An 18,889-nucleotide genomic window follows, 5' to 3' on the forward strand; every position below is an offset into this window, starting at 1 on the left:
TCCTGTATTTATCTTTTAACCCTAATAACAAGTTAACAAAAACTTTACCTAGTCTGCACAGTTCCATTGCCAACAACGTAGCTCTTAAATTTGTGCCTGGCTTCATATTCTTGCCTAGATAATAAATATTAAGCAGTATTTCTACAGCGCTTCTATTCTTTATATTTACCACTGGGGGGCGCATATAACTCACAGTCTACCGGATGCCACGTGGTGAAGAGCGTTTCAACACCCCATCCACTAGGGGAACGTTCAGGAACCTCTCAGATTTCACAACCAGGCTCTGGTAACTTGCTCACTAATCATTTGTGCGCACGCGTACAACTGCTCCCAGGCCCGATCCGAACTGCGCAGGCGTAAGAGAGTGAGCGCGCAGGCGTAAGAGTGAGCGCGCAGGCGTAAGAGTGAGCGCGCAGACGCCATTGGTAGGACTCACGAAAAAGGGAAAGGGAGGGGATGGAGCCGCTGGGAGCTCAGACATTTTGGGACTCTGGACTGGAAGCGGCTAGAACGCTCTCCGGGCTGCGCATCCTGCATATTTGACGCTCCGTGGAGATGCCTAGCCGAGGTGCGCGACCCGAGGACGGCTCCGGGCTGGTCCCTACCGACAACTCGACCCAGCACAAGGAAGATCTTAGCAGCAAGGTGAGTGTGGGACAAGGTGACAAGGCCCCGAGGCTCGGGACGGGGCGCCGCTCCCCCCCCCCCAGAGAAGATCCACGGCGGCCGCGTGGTCTGGTCTCGGCTTTGTCCCGCTGCTTTGACAGCTACAGTTAAAGGGAGACCTTGAAACTTGCCCCAATATTAGACCCATGTGGCAGTAGGGCGGGGTTTAGTTTTTTGTTTTTAAAATTATGATGTTTTTAAGTTTTATTTTAAAAATTACCGTACAGTAAAATTTGACCCCTTTTCCTATTCTCTAAGTTTAACACATGTGTGAATTTGTGTGACCACCACCACAATTGGGATACAGAATAGTTCCATGACCCCAAAAGTCTCCCTTTATAGCCGTGCTCTCCCCAACCCAGAACCTCGGGCAACCCCTGATCTGCTCTGCATCACGACAGTTTTATCCTTTCCAGAACATCATGTAGATGAAATCATGGCGTATGCGTCTCTTACTCAGCATAATGTCTTTGAGATTCATAATTGCTTTTTTTCTTTAAAAAAAAGAAAAGGTACAAAGTTTATCATTAGAGATATAGCACAACAACAAGTGGGAGAGCACACAGAGAAACGGTTTAGTTAACATAGAGGCAAGGCAGAGATGCACACGCGGAGAGCAAGGGTGTGGATGTCCCCCCCGTAATGAGGAGGAGCGCAGTAAAGAGGTGGTGAAGTCGTTTATATAGGGCAGTTCTTCCAGGTCTTTGTTTACCTTTGGCCCATTGTCTGGTTTCTTTTTCCACACCTGCCCTGCCCTAGGATCCTCCCCAACATGCGTGTGCAACTTTTTCCCAAGGTGGATTACAGCCCAGAGGCCTATGGGACGGCCATCACATATTATGGGGTGGTGCCCCCTCCCTTTTGACCCCCAAGGAGCCTTTCTGCGCATGTGCAATGTTTCCCTTGCCCCAAGGATGGGAAATGTATGACCTTTTGATCTTTTCACAGGGTTTAGTCCCGCTCTGTCCCTGCCATAAAAATGTCCATTGTCCAGTTATTTACTCTATTTCTGTTGCTGGTTTTTATATCGAGGTGCAGATCTCGAAATATAGACAAGAGTCCGGTCATAAATATGTAGTCCTGGAGCCCGTTTGTCTCTTGCTTCAGGAAATGTAAACAGGGAGCTGGTAATTAAGTCCGGTCTGAAGCCCATCTTCTCACTCCAGGAAGTGTGAACAGGAGGCCAGTTGTAAATGTCTAGCCTGGAGCCCATCTATCTCCTGCCTCAAATTCCCCCTGAGAGATGTGAACCCCAATACATCTGTATTGGGAGGTTGAAGGGCAAAGGTCTGTCTTCTGCAGCTTCTTCATGCTGACGGGGGCTCATAGACCCTACCTAGTTGGGGTCACAGAGCTCTCGTCCTGTCTCATTAAGGGGCCCATTGACTTCTGTTGGTATTCCAAGGAGTGGCTGGAATCTGCATCACTGTCATCTTGTCTGGGACACCGTTGTGTCCTTAGAAGGAACAAACTAGACAAGTAGATTAATAAAAGGCAGGGGCCAAAGATCAGTAAAAGAATTATTGTAACCAGGGGCCCAAGCAGGAGTAAGAACCAGGTTACATTTGATAGCATTACCTTAACTGTAGTCCAGATAGTGTCAGCGCTTGGGTTACCCTGTCCAAAGGAACGAAGCCATTGAGCACGGTCATATAACTTTTTGATGTCTTTTTCTACTAACCCAGTGTTATTGACGTAGGTGTGACAGACCTAGTTAGTAGTTGGAGGAGTGACAACCTGAACATTAATAGACAAAATAGATCTCATTTCTTTTCAGGAGATAAAGCCTGAAACGCAGTCTGGACCTGACGCTTTGGGGTGACTTGTAGCCAGGTAGCCAGTTGTCTAGTTTCATTTAAGTAGGTTTTAACTTTTAAGGTGGTATTAACACATAGATAACAGGTGCTATTGGTCTGAAAATTTTCTCCTTAATAGCCAAAGCAGGTGTTACCATTAATGATGTTAGTGTTTTCCTGGGTATGAGAAGATGTAAGAATTTGGGCTCATAAAATCTTTTTCTGAAAATATCTGTCTATCTGAAGGGCTGTCCTACCAGTTTTTCCCAGAGCACAGAGTGCCTCATTTCTTTTTCTTTTTTAAAAAATATTTATTTATTTATTTTTGGCTGTGTTGGGTCTTCGTTGCTGCGCGTGGGCTTTCTCTAGTTGCAGCGAGCAGGGGCTACTCTTCGTTGCAGTGTGCAGGCTTCTCACTGCAGTGGCTTCTCTTGTTGCGGAGCATGGGCTCTAGGCTCCCGGGCTTCAGTAGTTGCAGCACGCAGGCTCAGTAGTTGTGGCTTATGGGCTCTAGAGTGCAGGCTTAGTAGTTGTAGAGCATGGGCTTAGTTGCTACGCAGCATGTGGGATCTTCCCGGACCAGGGGTTGAACCCGTGTCCCCTGCATTGGCAAGCGGATTCTTAACCACTGCGCCACCAGGGAAGTCCCCCAGAGTGCCTCATTTCTGATCTCCACCCTGAACTTCTTTCAGGAGGTGTTGAAGGTCAACAGCTGCAGTGGCCATGATTTAGTCCTTGTAGAGGTAGCTGGCAAGGGTCAGTTACCAGTCGGCAGGGCCCCTTCATGGTCATAAGTTTAACTATGGTTTGGGGGGCATTTCATGACTATTTCGTCCCACAATGCTAGGAATGCTCGTTCCCGGGTCTGACAAAGATTTCGTTGACAGGCCACTCAATGTGGTGTTACTGGACTAGGCCCTGTTAACAGTAGCCAAAAACCTCTGGACCACCTGTCTTACTAATCCCTTATGGTCCAGGTAAATATTCTCTCTTGTTGCTTCTTCGCATATTTAGAGTTACACTATTAAAATCATTGATCTCATATGGAACTATGTATCATCATTTTATCAGAGGCTCAGTCACACATTTGGTAATGTAATAAGCAACAATTTTGTAAAACAGGCAATATAGAAAACAACATAGCTAGCAGTACTAGTAAGGTCATAAGTAAGAATTTAAGTCAAGAACTTCCATTAGGTGTTGCCCAGTATATACCCAGGTTATCTGACTTAGTCTGTTCTGTACCAATCCTTATCTTTCAGGGAAATTATATATTGGCATTGTTCATAAGGCATTTGCCCCAATTTTTTAGCGTAACTAGACTGATTATCCTTAGTATGATTTAATTGTTCCCAGCGTAGAGGAGCTGATAATGCTGCTGGGAACCTAAGAGTTTCCAATCTCAGGAGGGAGCAGGTAGAGAGAAAGATAAATGTTTTAATTTTACCCACAGGTATAAATTACCAAATTGTTGTAAACGATAAATAACTTGAGGAGAAGAGCTTCATTATATCTTCAACTCCCAGGTTTCAGCACCATCTGATCTCGGAGAGGCAGCAGTGAGTGATGGCATGAAGCAAGATCTTAATTCCCTGCCCAGGAATTGAACCTGGGTAGCCTGGATGAAAACCAGGAACCCTGACCACCACAATCCCTGGCTCTTGCCCCCAGTGAAAAATGCGTTTCTCACGGAGGCAAAACTGTAAAAATAGGTACAAAGTTTATTATTAGAGACATAGCACAACAAGTGGGAGAGCACACAGAGAAAGTTTGTTTAGTTAAGATAGAAGCAAGGCAGAGATGCACACCCAGAGAGAAAGGGTGTGGGCATCCTCCGTAAGGAGGAGGAGCCTGGTTTGGTTTTTTTCTATGTACTCTTTTAATACTTTTAGAAATACTGCTCACCTTAGATCTGCTGCCTGTATTCTCTGTCTCAGAAAATGTCACCACCATCCATCCAGTTGTCCATGCCAGTAACGTGGGAGCCAACCTTTATGTACATCAGGAAGTCCTATCAGTTTTATTTTAGAGTCCCATCTGAAATATGTGCCTTTATCACCATGTACACTCTTAACCATCCTAAACCAGCCACTTTCATCTACCGTAGGGAATCCTGCAAAGGTTTCCTAACTGGCCTCTCCTCATCCATTGTTACCTTCTTCCAGTATGTCCTTCACTTTAGCCAGAGCTGCGTTCCTAAAACAGGTATCTGATTATCACTGTTCTGCCCCTCCCTCGCAAAAGGGAGCCAGTATAATATAAATCTTAACTGCCATAAGCAGGAAAAAAAAAAAAAAACTTTAAAAATAAATTTGAGATGAGGATGGCTATAGCCTTTGAGGTAATAGAGGTCCTAGATAATACTTTGGTTCTGTCCCAAACTGACAGTGGCATCTTGGGCAAGTCTCTAATCCCTCTATCACAGTTTCCTTGTCTGAAGTACTAAAGTATACCTGCCATTCCTAAAATGAATGGGAAAGTGCTGTTCAAACATAAGCCTCCAGGAGGTTGTACAAATTCAATCTTGGAATTCAACTCAATCTCTAGTCAGTTACTACAGTGACTGTCAGCTGGAGAGCAGAAGGGTACACATCTGTGAGGAATGAATTTTCAAACCACACACAGCCCACTCTGATTACTGCCATAGCATGCCACTTATACTGATGTATGACAGATCCGTGAGGCTTCCGAGGTAGGTCAAAATTATAAAATATGCTTTTAGAGGCTCTAGTGATAGTATATAATCAGTCATGTTCACAATATAGCTACCTTTACTGAAAAGAGTTTAAAAGAAACTTAGTTGAGCCCTCTTCTACTAATAAAAAGTGAGACCTAGTTCAACAGTGCCAGTCTTGTGCTAACCTTTGAGATGTAAAGCAAAGATGGAAAGTGATGGGTCGTGCTACCCCAGGTAGGGCACTTACTGCTACTTCCTTCCTCTGAATGTCTGGCTGTACCATTTAGTACATAAATCATGAAAAGTATGGGAATGGGGCCGGGGGAGGGGGAGTAACCCACTCTTCATTCCATTTGGTATTTTTATTTAAAGCTAAAATATAATTTAAAAGAAATCATTGAAAAATTGGTATTACTTTTGGGTTTTGGTGCATACTGTCTTTTTTTTTTTTTTTTTTTGGTACGTTCTCTATTTTAAATAAACGACGTAAATCTTACTTAGTAACTATGGCTCTTCCCTGAATATGAATGCTGGTTACCAATACCCTGTCTGGGCTCAGTGAGCCGTCTAACACTTTGTAAGTCTAATCACTGTTTCTTCCCTCAGCTTTCCCCCACCTGTACTTCCGCACAGCCGCTGTTGAAAAGAATCTATATATTTACAGACTGCCCATTTGGACAATCAATACTTATCCCATATCTTTAATTTTAAAGAGTCTTCACTGAGCATACTTTGACAACCTCTGATTTAAGAATGTTTTCTTATTTTAATAGATTAAAGAACAAAAAATTGTTGTGGATGAACTTTCTAACCTGAAGAAGAACAGGGTGAGTTATTAGAGTTATTCCAAACAGTATGTGGGAGGGTTTGATTATATCTTATTAACTATATACAAAAGTTATAAGAACTACATATAAGATTTATATTATATTAAAATTTACAAGGTTTCAGTATCTTTTTAGTTAAATTGCAAAAGTGAAGTGTCCGTGATTTTTTAATATATATCATATATAGTTATATACATATTAACCATAGCTGTTGATAATCTTTTCCCCATCATATGCAATTGACATTACCTTTGAACCAAATGATATTAATTGTACTATGTTATCTTGCAGCCATAGTCACTAATGGTATTTATTTTATACTTGAATTGGTGTTTTCTTTTGAAATAAATGAACTTTAAATCTATTGAGAAGAGTAGAAACTATTCAAGTGAGTGTGAATAATTGTTTAAAAAAAAAAAAAGATAAATGCTTCCCCTTCCTTCCCCCCCCACCCAGGTTTTTTACTCAAAGCTTCCAAATCTTTAACATGGTTATTTAACTCCATTTCCATTAATGTATTCACAAACAAGCAAGCTACTGTTTCATGGGTCATTATACTGCCAAAACATATTTTAAAGTTAAATGATTTGAGCCCTTTAAAGCATTGTAGAGATTACTTGGTAACTGACATGTTAGACATTTCTGATACAGGTACGGTACAATTGATACAAACTTTCTAGAGGGCAAATTGGCATAATGTATCAAAGTTTTAAAGCTATGTAACACTTTGATCCAGCTGTTCTATTTATAGGAATTGATACCTAGGAAAGTATCATGAGAGTGCAAAAAAATTTAGGTACAAAGACATTCATCTCAACGTTGATTTATAATGGTGAAAAGTTGGTAACATTTAAATGACCAAATAAACTGAAATATTACTAAAGAAAAATGGTATTATAGTATATGCAGAGAAGAAAGAGTTTTACCTCAGTGTTAATGGTAGCAATTTCTAGATAGTTGGATAATGGGTGAGTTCTGTTTGTTTATCTGTATTTGCTAAGGTATTGTTCTGAACATGTTACTGAAGTTCAAGAATAAGCAATAATAGGGTTCAGAGTTTTGACATCTACTTTTTAGAATAAATCATGATATTAGCCTAAATTATGTTTTGCAGAAAGTATATAGGCAGCAACAGAACAGCGACATATTCTTTCTTGCAGACCGAACAGAAATGCTCTCTGAAAGCAAAAGTAAGTTTTTTTGGTACATTATATAGAAACACACAGAAATTCTTTTGTGGGCTTTCTGTAGAAATTCATGATGGTGCCTAAATTATACTGTCTACATCTGAATGTTTAAACATATATCTAAAGATGGGATGGTGGTATACCTGTTAATAAAATTAATGCAATAGTTTGGTTTTTTTCAAGTTAGCCTTCCAAGGATGAGTCAACAGTAAAAATAAAATCAAATTTAAAAAATATAAGATGTGTTAGGAAGCGCTAATAATTAATGTAAGCTTTAGAGTTTTAGACAGATCTAGGTATGAAATATTGTTCTACCACTTTCTACCTTTGTGATTTTGAGTGAATCACTTTGAGCCTCCAAAGTCTTACGGGATTTAAATAAAATAATATGTATATTTAATGTGCATAGCCCCATGCCTGGGTCAAAATAAGCATTTAACAAACAGAAACGAGTTCCCTAAATACTAAACATTCTTCATTAGAAGCCTGTTGTAAATTATTATTCGAACTAACATAGTACATACATGTTTTGATCTTGGAGAATAACCTGTTTTGCCCTTTGAATTACTAGGTAAAGGTTCAAGAATTTTTATTTCACTTAGTATGTCTTCTCCCTTCCCCCACAGATACATTGGATGAGCTGAGGAAAGAATACCAAGAAATAGAAAACTCAGAGAAGACCAAAATCAAGAAATAGTCAACTTGATTTTACATAGCAATGTGTGGCATTTGTTGTGCAGTAAGCTTCTCTGTTGAGCATTTCAACAAAGATTTGAAAGAGGATTTACTGTGTAATCTTAAACGGCGGGGACCCAATAGTAGTAAACAGTTGTTAAAGTCTAATATTAACTACCAGTGTTTATTTTCTGGTCATGTCCTTCACTTAAGAGGTGTGTTGACTGCCCAGCCTGTTGAAGATGAAAGAGGCAATGTATTCCTGTGGAATGGAGAAGTCTTTAGTGGAATAAAGGTTGAAGCTGAAGAGAATGATACCCAAATAATGTTTAATTATCTTTCCTCTTGTAAGAATGAATCTGATATTTTGTCACTCTTCTCAAAAGTCCAAGGTCCTTGGTCTTTTATATATTATCAAGCATCTAGTCATTCTTTGTGGTTTGGTAGGGATTTTTTTGGCCGTCGTAGCTTGCTTTGGCATTTTAGTAGTTTGGGCAAGAGTTTCTGCCTCTCTTCGATTGGCGCCCAAACATCTGGAGTGGCCAATCAGTGGCAAGAAGTTCCAGCATCTGGAATTTTCAGAATTGATCTAAAGTCTACTTCCATTTCCAAATCTGTTGTTTTAAAATTGTATCCTTGGAAATATAACTCTAGGGAGGATGTTACCAAAGAATGTGTTAATAGCCTAACTCAAATTTCAGCAGATTTGCCAACATTTGTATCAGTGGCAGCAAATGAAGCCAAACTGTATCTTAAAGAACCTGTTGTCCCTTTAAATATGGTTTTGCCACAAGCCACATTTGAGATCCATTGCAGTAGCATTTCCAGCGTCCCACCGTCAAGAGAGACCCTTCAGGTCTTTCTTACTGATGGACACATGAAGGAAGTAGTTCAGCAGTTCATTGATGTCCTGAGTATCGCAGTCAAGAGACGTGTCTTGTGTTTACCTAGGGAAGAAAACCTGACACAAAGTGAAGTTTTGAATACTAGTAATAGGAAAGCAAATGTTGCAATCCTGTTTTCTGGGGGAATTGATTCCATGGTTATCGCAGCGCTTGCTGACCGTCATATTCCTTTAGATGAACCAATTGATCTTCTTAATGTGGCTTTCATGACTAAAGAAAAGACCATACCAGCTGGTTTTAACAAAAAAGGGAGAAAAGAGAAAAATAATTGTGAAAAACGCTCTGAAGAATCCTCTAAAAATGTCACTGCTGCTGCTGCTGCTAATCCTGGTGAGCAATTCAACGTACCAGATCGAATCACAGGAAGAGCAGGGCTAAAGGAACTACAAGCTGCCAGCCCTTCCCGGATTTGGAATTTTGTTGAAATTAATGTTTCTCTGGAAGAACTGCAAAGATTAAGACGAACTCGAATATCCCACTTAATTCAGCCCTTGGATACAGTGTTGGATGACAGCATTGGCTGTGCAGTCTGGTTTGCTTCTGGAGGAGTTGGTTGGTTAGTGACCCAAGATGAAGCAAAACCATATCAGAGTAGTGCAAAGGTATGACACGGTATTTCTACTCAGGATTTGAGACCTAACTTTGACCCTTAAAGCTTTTAGCATTTAAGTTGCAAGAATGTAGCATATTTCAGTTGCATTTAAACTATAACACAAAGTATATGACTTTGTAAAAATTGGGCCTATTTTACTATTTTATGACTTTGCCTTATGGCTTTTCTCTGAAAACGTTATCTTTGGGGTTATCATTTTTTAAGCTTGACTTTTATCTTAGTTATTTTCCTTACTGTATAGTAGATAACATTTTTTATATGGATTTCTTTAAACCTTTATAGGTAGTTCTTACTGGAATTGGTGCAGATGAGCAGCTCGCAGGTTATTCTCGTCATCGAGTCCGCTTCCAGACACACGGGCTGGAAGGACTGAATAAGGAAATCGAGATGGAACTGGGTCGAATTTCTTCTAGAAATCTTGGTCGTGATGACAGAGTTATTGGTGATCATGGAAAAGAAGCAAGGTAATTCCTATTATCTAGCTGAGGGTTTTTGGGTAATCTTGTAAAGACAATAGGCTGTAAAAGGAGATTTTTAGGTTCCTTTTTCTTTGGAGACTTGTTCAAATGAATAACAGTAGCAGCAATATCTTGGCTTTATATTACAAACACAGTCGGTCAGAAGCAAAGCTGGAGAAGAGCCAGAGGAACAGTTTTTCCAGAACTCATTCTCCAAGAAATGGCTTTTCAGTAATTTTCAAATACGATACAATGACATGATTGCTTTTAAGACTACAATGAAAGACTGTAAAACTTGAGGTAATGAAATACTGAGAGAAGATGTTTAAGGGGCTTTGTTTTGTTTCAGATGTTTGCTTTCCTCCCAATAAGGGCATAGTCCTACTCCCAAGCTTTCTCCTCCAATGTTACAGAGCCTGACTTTGTCTCTACAGACATTTCTGTATGTACAGGCATACCTGGAGATATTGCAGATTCAGTTCCAGATCACCGCAAAAATGCGAGTCACGTGAATTTTTTGGTTTCCCAGTGCATACAAAAGCTATGCTCACACTGTACTGTAGTCTATTAAGTATGCAGCAACATTATGTCTAAAAAAAGAAAATGTATATACCTTAATTTAAAAATACAAAACAAAAAGCAATCACAAGGTAACATCAGAGATCACTGATCACATATCACCATAACAAATATTATGAAAATTTTGAAATATTGCGAGCATTTCCAAAATGTAACACAGAAACGTGAAATGAGTAAATGAGTAAATGCTGTTGGAAAAATGGCACCACCAATAGACTTTGCTCATTGCAGGGTTTTACAAACTTTCAGTTTGTAAAAAAAAATAAATAAGGCAGTATCTATGAAGCACAGTAAAACAAGGTGTGCCTGTATAGATCCATACTGATTTAAATGGTGGTTCCGTTCTGGTACTGGATTCCTCTCTGTCATATGTTTTTTGAACACAGTTTAGTCATATGTTGCAGATTACCTAAAAGTTTCAGAGATCAAGCCACTTTCACGTGTATATTCTTTTTTAGTCTTAGGGGTTTGTGTTTACCTACAACATATTTCTGATGATAGTAAACAGGTGCTTGAATACAACTTTTTAAAGCATTAAGGATAAAAGAAGATGTTTCATTTAATTATAAAAAGCAGAAATTTGTTCAAGTAGGTTAATTTATTAAGTGATGGTTTTATTACGAGAGTACGAGCTTGCAAGAACAAGGAGTCCAAATAAGCTTCATGGGAATTGGAGCATCATAATACATGAACTCCGAGACTTCATTGTTCTTGTCTCTACCTTGTCATTCCTGTGTTGCCAGTTCTGACATGTAAAATTATCATAATTTTCAAAATTTCATTATAAAGAAATAAGTAATGCCACAATACAAAGTGTGTAAAATGTTTTCCTTTTGAAGGGTATATGTGTATGGGAGAGAGAAAGAGAAATTCAGTTCATTATTTCAGCTAGGTCAGAGAAAAGGGAATTTATTTTATTCAGTAAAAGCAGTTAATTCTAAAGACCCCCAGGATTTCCCTGGCGGTCCAGTGGTTTCAGACTCCATGCTTCCACTGCAGGAGGCGTGGGTTCGATCCCTGGTTGGGGAACTAAGATCCTATATGCTGCACGGTACAGCCAAAAAATAAAAAAAAAGACACCCCCCCCATGACATCCTTGGGTAAAAATGGATGTGAAGGATGTTTAAAACAGCAAATCAGAATTGTAATTTAACAACTACCATTATAGTGGCTAGATTTAAACTGATTTATTATGGATTTTGGCATACATATTAACTGTAATCTATTAGCTTCTCTTATTTAAATTTGCTTTCACAATTCATTTTTATAAAATATTTTTTATAACAAATGCCTTTACCCTTTCTGATCTTTCTACTTAAGTTAGAATGAAATGTAATGAAATAGAAATACTAGTGTAATTGTATTGCATTTTGAGGAATTGGGAAGGAAGGGGGTGAGATTAGAGTATTTCAAATGAAAAAAAGAACAGAATTTGCTAGAAAATTAGGGAAGCCAAAAGAGCAGAAAGTTTTTTTTTAATCTAATATTTTGTCCTGTTACACCAATTTGTCGCCATTTAAGCAATTTAAATGTAATTACAATTTTGATACCGTAAAGTTTTGCCATGAGTAAATGTTTCACAAGTTCAGGAGAGTAGAGCCCTTCTATATTGGTTTCGTATCCCTAAAGTTCAATATCTTTAGATAGTAAAGAGCAGATACAGATTGAATAATTAACTCAAGACCATGCTTATTTTCAAGGCATCTCCAGAGATTTCTTGTGAAACAATTTGAAATTATTTCTTGACATCATAGGCTTAATTTGTTTATCTATTGAGGGAAAATTTCTTTATATTTTAGCATATGTATTAAAGTTAGACAAGTGTTGTGAAATAGTTTTTAATGTGACTAAATTTTAGCCATAAAATTGTGTAAATAACTAGAATATTTTTAATCTAGAAAAATAGTGCCCTCAAGAATAAATTTATACTGTAAATATTAACATACTGAAGAAAATGCAAAAGAAATAATCACAACAGATTGATATTTTTCTTTAATAGTAGCTATACTTTTTATTTTAGATTTCCTTTCCTGGATGAAAATGTTGTCTCCTTTCTAAATTCCCTACCGGTTTGGGAAAAGGCAAACTTGACTTTATCCCGTGGAATTGGTGAAAAACTAATTTTGCGTCTTGCGGCAGTGGAACTTGGTCTAACAACCTCTGCTCTTCTGCCAAAACGCGCCATGCAATTTGGATCCAGAATTGCAAAACTGGAAAAGAATAATGAAAAGGCATCTGATAAATGTGGAAGGCTCCGAGTCATTTCCTTAGAAAACCTTTCTATTGAAAAAGAGATTAAAACGTAATATTTCACAGTGTTAACAGGGTTTACTGAATGATGATTTAAAAAAATACTCTGCTGCTTTATTATTGTATAATGTGGCTGTAAATTTCATTATGTGGATTTTTACTTTGTAGCATAATACAACCAATTTAATCAAATTGATACTCCAGAGAAAGAGATTATACTTGAAAGAACAACCTGGATATTTTAAACTGTGGTATTAACATTGTTTTGAATTCTTACATGGTAATTTCCCACCAGCAGCACTAAAAGAAGGCAGCGTTTATTGACTCTTCATGGTAGCTATATCCAGAAATAACTCAATTTGTTACTGTTGTTATTTAACAGATAAGAGAACTAAGGTTTAGAGAAGCTAAACAATTTGTTTGAGGTTCACACTCCTGAGAGACATGTGGTACATCTCTTTAGGCAGCTCACTGTCCCACTCTGAGAACTTCTGAAGACTTTTAAATATTCTCCTGTCCCACAGATCTCTAACCTCCCTCTTTTTTCCCCATTCTCAGCTCATGACCTTGGCTTTTCAAAGAGAAATCAAAGTCATCCAGCTAAGAACTGCTCAGCTTTCCAACACCAAAAGTTCTAACTTACCTGTGTGTGCACTCATCCTTTTCTTCCTTCTTGCCTTTAGAAAGAGAAATATATGCATCCATCCATCAAAAAGGCTGTGCCTCCACCTCTTCTTTGTATCCCAACCTTTCCTGCCTTTCAGGAACCTTACACTTGTCTCTCTAGTATCTTCAGCCTCTTTATAGTATCCTTCGTATAATCATTTAAAATGTTCTAGTCTATACCAATTTAAAATACACATCCTTGGTCCTACATCTTCCTGTACTTACCATCTCTTGCCTCCCACCCACACTCACCCTTTCCACCTTTTCACTCAACTTCACTCCATCCTGACATCCACCCACAATATTCAGTCATGACCACCATAATGCAGGGTCACATTTTGGATCTATCCCCAATTAGGTTTGACACCCTTTCTGAATCTGGACATACTTTGATTCTTTTAATTATAGTGGGAAAGAAATTTTAGGAATTTACATACATTGCTCATACTTCATAAGTGCAAACATGCAGCTCTCTTAAAGAAGGCAGTGACTTTTTGACATCTCTTGATCTGGGAGAGCAATCACAAATTTATTAATATTCACTACCTCCACAGCAGCTAAGGTAGTGACATGGTTGGAATAAGAGAAATTCTGCCTTCAAACAGTGACCAGAACCCTCCCTGTTGCTAAATTCAGGGAAAAGTTTCAGTTCTTATCTCCCTTGACCTAGAGCAGCATCCAGTGAAGTTGGCCATTCTCTTCTCTTGGCTTCTGTGATCAATCTTGGCTTTCCTCCTGCTCTCCTGACTGCTCGCTTTTTGTATTCTTTCCTGCCTCCACCCTCTCCACCTGACCTTTACATATTAAATTTCTCAGGTCTCCATCCTGGGTTCTCAATTATCTATTCTCTCCCATGGTGATTTCAGCCACTCCCCTGGCTTCATTTACCCTAAGCCTGCCGGAATGTATACATCTAACCCAAGCTGCCATTTTTAGCTAAGACCTATATATCTAAGGCACATCTGACATCTCTACTTGGTTCTCTCACAGGTACAACTGAACTCTTAATCTTGCCCTTATCCCCCATAGCTCCTGACAGAAATTGAGGTGTCACCTGGATGACCATCTTCTTTTTAAACTCTGCCACTATTCGATCTGTTCCCAGTAGGCCATCTCATTATTTCTCAAAGCCATCCACAGCCCTCGCATCACCACCACCACCACTCAAACCTGCACCTGCCCTCTACTGCCATCAATGTAGTGTAAACTCTTAGAATAAAGTTCAAAATCTTTAACTCAGCAGCCTGCATAGTCTGGCCCTCACCTACCTCCTCATCCTATTTTTGTGCTCACATCTCTAGTTCTCTGTGGAGTTTTGTTCAGTTTCTCAAACATTTCAACTTTCTCCTCAGCTCAGTTCTTCATCACCTGTTGTTCCCTATGCCTGGAAAGCTCCTTCTCCAACTCTGCTTGGATAGCTCTTGCTCATCTATCAGGCTCAGCTTAAAAGATCACTTCCTCAGGGCAGCCTTTCCCATGAAGGTTAGCTTTCATTCATGTACTGTCATTACATCTTACATTATGGTACTGTTTGAATGCAGCTGTATGATTATCTGCGTAACTGTAAGCTCCTTGAGGTTTTACAGCTGCCCTTTTCCAGCGTCCCCCAGCGCCTGGCTTATAACAAGCGTTCCATAAATGTTTGTTGAGTAACAGAATGATGATGGAGGTGGGATTCTAACTCAGGACTACCTCAGAGCCTGAGGCCCTCGCCTCCGCCGCTCTGTTTCTGTGCTTTCTCGTAGACAAATAGTGAATGTAGGAAATGACAGAGATGCACGGTTCGCAGAGCCCCAGTCCGGACTGAGTTCTAAAGGGGAGGGGTGGGGGTGGAGTGGGGCATCTGCCTTGGAGGAATCTAAGCCGCGGCGGGCATCCCTGGCACCGGCGGGAGGCCCCGCCCTCGGAAGCACAGGAGCTCCCCCTCACGGCGCGACCCTGCCGTCCCAGGCCCCGGGTACCAACGGCTTCGGCCCGCGCCGGGGCGGCGGGACTTCAGCAAAGGCCCAGGCTCCCAGTAGAGCCTGGAGGCCGCGTGGGGCTAGCAGGTCTCCCCAGGCCCTCGGCTTAGGAGAGCCCCTCCCAGCCCTCCCTGCAGCGGCTACCCTCGGCCTCGCCCACGCGGGGCTCCTGACGTTGGCTTCAGGCCCAACGAGAGACCGGTCATTCAAAACAACCACTGTCCTCGGCCCCCGGAATACTCCAAGGACCAGCGTGGACGCAGCTCCCCTCTCCTGGACAAGCAAACCATAATCTCAGAGTTGGTTTCTTCCCTTTCCTTGTCCCTTCCCTTTTCCCGTGTCCAGTGGGCATAGGTCTTGAACTTGAGGATGGACAGACCTGGGATGGTTCTGATTCTGAAGGTGTGAAACCTCAGGCCTATCCTGTAACCTTCCTAGTCTCGTTTCTGCGTCTATAAAGTGGGGCTCCCAGCGCCTATCTCGCCGAGCAGCATCTAACTTTTTCAGAAACGGAAATTCTCTGGCTCCACTCCAACCAACTGGATTGGAAACTCTAGGGTAGGATCCAGCAATCTGTCATAACAAGCCACAGGTGATTTCAACACAGGTTAGATTTTGAGAACCACTATACAGAGGGGCCAATTAAATGAAATAAATATTGTGTATAAAGAACTGGGCAAATAGTAGATGCTCAATAAATAGTGGTTATGGAAAACCACACAAAAAAAGGAAAAGCCCAAGCATAGATAAAAGAACAGATTGGTTATTGCCAGAGGCAGGGGGTTAGGTGGGCAAAATGGGTGAAGGGGGTCAAAAGGTACAAACTTAAGTTATAAAATAAGTAAGTCTTGGGGATATGATGTATAGCATGGCAACTATAGTTGATAATAAAATCTTGAAAGTTCTCATCACAAGAAAAAAAATTCTGTAACTATGTATGGTGATGATGTTAACTACATTTATTATGGTGATCGTTTCAAAATATATACATATATCAAATTATTATGTTGTACCCCTGAAACAAATATAGTGTATGTCATTTAAAAATTTTTTTTAATTGAAAAAAATTTTTTTAATTTTTAATTGAAAAAGAATTTTTAATTGAAAAAATATAGTGGTTGACCATGGAACAATTAACGTGATAAAGATGAAAGGTACAGATTTATTTCTTGAGAAATTCAGCTTCATTACTCTGGTAAATTTTATTGCTTTTCCTTTTTATTCATTGCAGAAACTTCAAAAAGGACACACTAGAATTAATTAGAAATGTTAAGATTGCCCAAAAAAGGAGCACCTAGATTTGATCAAATTCAAGATGAAGAAACTTACCTGGAGAATTTAGCAGTACAGAGAAATGCTTCTGCTTTTTTTGAAAAATATGATCGGAGTGAAGTACAAGAGTTGCTGACTACTGCACTAGTTAGCTGGTTGTCTGCCAAAGAAGATGTCCACTCTCAAGTAGACATCCCGTGTGGAATTATGAGTCAAATAAATAATGTAGCCTTCTCCACTGCAATCCTACTGACTCCTGTAGACCCTACTGCCCTCTTAGACTATAGAGAAGTCCATCAAATCATAAGGGAATTGGCTGTTGGAATTTATTGCTTAAATCAAATTCCTTCAATCAGTTTAGAAGCTAATTATGATCAGAGTTCTTCTTGTCAATTACCTCCAGCTTATTATGATACCAGAATTGGGCAAATTCTGATCAATATTGACTACATGTTGAAAGCACTATGGCATGGAATATATATGCCCAAAGAAAAACGAGCTAGATTCTCTGAATTGTGGCGTACCATCGTGGACATTGATCCAGATGGGAAGCCTCAAACAAATAGAGATATTTTTGCAGAGTTTAGTTCAGCAGGTAAGAGAATTTAATTTGTTTTATTTTTATTAGAAGCCTTTGTTTAAAATTTAAAAGTAATTTATCTGTGACTCAGTTTTATGTATTTAGCCATGTTTCTTGAAAGAGGTTTTTCTGAATTACAAAGTATCTTTTCAATAATTAATAATTAATTTTTTTCAATGTCACCTTCTGAAGCTTGGTTAGGACCTGTTAGGTTAGGACCTTGGTTAGAAGTGTTCATTTGCTATTTACTGTTATCTGTTGCTAGACTTCTGTGAAGTTCAAATGCTTGGGAGTAAGATTTGCTTGATGACACTAAGGCAGCCTGACTCACCTGCTATGGGTTGGGTTTCCAGATGTGTTTCAGGCTCTGTAGCTTTTGTGTGTACCAGCAAGCAGTACCATCTCTTGGAGATGGTATCTCTGTGTCTCAAAGACAGTTTAGATAGCTAATAGCTCTCATTTCTATGCAAGGTAATCAACTTCTGTTGAGAGCAGACTCCAAGAGTATTGAGTATAGGCAGAAATTCTACCCCTCTGGGTGAGAATTAGTCTATGATGTTGGTGGAATCAACAAATGTCACTGGATAGGTGCAGAGTACCTACGATTGGAGGATCACTGGCTTCTAAAAGATTATAGCTGTAGCTGGAACCGAAAAATCTCTTCTTGTTGTTCAGGTCCTTGGGGTGATTAGGGTGAAGTAATGCAAAATGCTGCCAGTAATGTCTAGTAAGTTCCATTAATTTCTGCATTCCCTTGACCGGTCTGGTAGTTCCTTTTAAAGGGTACTGATACTTTGGCACATGCAGATACATTGTTGAAGAGAATATGGCATGGTCAAAGTCTTGAAAACATTTGTTAGCGTTCAACCAGAAGTGCTATCATTTCTGGTAGTTTAGGACCTCCAAGACTAGTTGAGCTCACATAAATAAAATGTATCTAAATTAAGGTGTCATTTTGATGTCAAAGATGATAGAGTAGTTGATGACTCTTTTATCCTGGAAGTTGTCTAGTAATCTATATTCACCACTCACTGGAAGACAGTAGGGAATATGGCACAAGCCAGATAATGTTTCTGCCTACTTGCATTGGCCAAGATGTGTCTATAAGCTACACCGTTTGCCCTTCTTGATTGAGATGATGCCAGGAGCTTTGTGAAGATCTGAGCTCCATGGAGGTTAAGGATCAGCACGATTGGATGGTGGGTTTTAACGTTAGAGCTTTGACAGTCCTGACAAAAATTGGGTTTGCTTTTCTTCCCTTTTTACAAAGATTACTTTGAGACTCTCATCAGAAAGGAGGTGAAACTAATGAACCATCATTCCAATCTGGCATGTGTCAAACAAAGCAAAAGCCAGAGCTGACAGATTGACTGGTAAAGAAACAATGAGCCCTTTTTAGATCCAGGTATCTAGGTGGAAACTCTTATACAAGTCAAATTCCAGGAGAGTAATCCAGGTTAGAGGTGCACATTGAGGATTCAGTCATTCATATGTTAAAGTCACAAGAGCCTTTGAATCATCCAGTGAGAGCATCAATAGTAAGAAGAGAGATGGCCAGGGCAGGAGGGAGCACGTGTCCTGTTTTGTATCTATGGACAAAGGGCTCCTACTTAGTTGATGATAAAAATCAGTTATATCAAGCAGCTTTGTGGCCCAACATCTGGTCTATTGAATCTAGCTGTCTGTCATATCTGAGGCCACCCTCTATGAGTGGTGCCTCACAGTGGTGCTCCTGGTTGAAGAGATCAGAGACACACAGAAACATTCGAATCAAGCT

At 39.8% G+C, this 18,889-nt stretch overlaps 3 protein-coding genes across 3 annotated transcripts in view; all 3 read left to right on the top strand.

Annotated features, from left to right (window-relative positions):
- The first annotated feature begins 439 nt into the window (after nt 1–439).
- ASDURF (ASNSD1 upstream open reading frame) lies at nt 440–7,892 on the top strand. The gene is made up of 4 exons (XM_082840932.1): nt 440–645; nt 5,913–5,966; nt 7,081–7,156; nt 7,780–7,892. The coding sequence occupies exons 1-4, from the start codon at nt 556–558 to the stop codon at nt 7,848–7,850; spliced, it is 291 nt and encodes a 96-aa protein (XP_082697058.1). The 5' UTR covers nt 440–555; the 3' UTR covers nt 7,851–7,892.
- On the top strand, nt 7,872–12,701 carry ASNSD1 (asparagine synthetase domain containing 1; the record flags this gene model as incomplete). Its single annotated transcript, XM_082840929.1, has 3 exons — nt 7,872–9,335; nt 9,629–9,810; nt 12,404–12,701. The coding sequence occupies 3 exons, from the start codon at nt 7,872–7,874 to the stop codon at nt 12,687–12,689; spliced, it is 1,932 nt and encodes a 643-aa protein (XP_082697055.1). The 3' UTR covers nt 12,690–12,701.
- Nucleotides 9,702–18,889, top strand: part of ANKAR (ankyrin and armadillo repeat containing) — an 89,319-nt gene continuing 80,131 nt past the window's right edge. Inside the window, exons 1-2 of the mRNA XM_082840928.1 lie at nt 9,702–9,810; nt 16,492–17,127. Coding sequence (XP_082697054.1) covers nt 16,527–17,127 — 601 coding nt within the window. The 5' untranslated portion in view covers nt 9,702–9,810; nt 16,492–16,526. The remainder of the gene's footprint in view (nt 9,811–16,491; nt 17,128–18,889) is intronic.

Source organism: Leucopleurus acutus (genome assembly GCF_964270905.1).
Source record: "Leucopleurus acutus genome assembly, chromosome: 6".
NCBI classification, from domain to species: domain Eukaryota; kingdom Metazoa; phylum Chordata; class Mammalia; order Artiodactyla; family Delphinidae; genus Leucopleurus; species Leucopleurus acutus.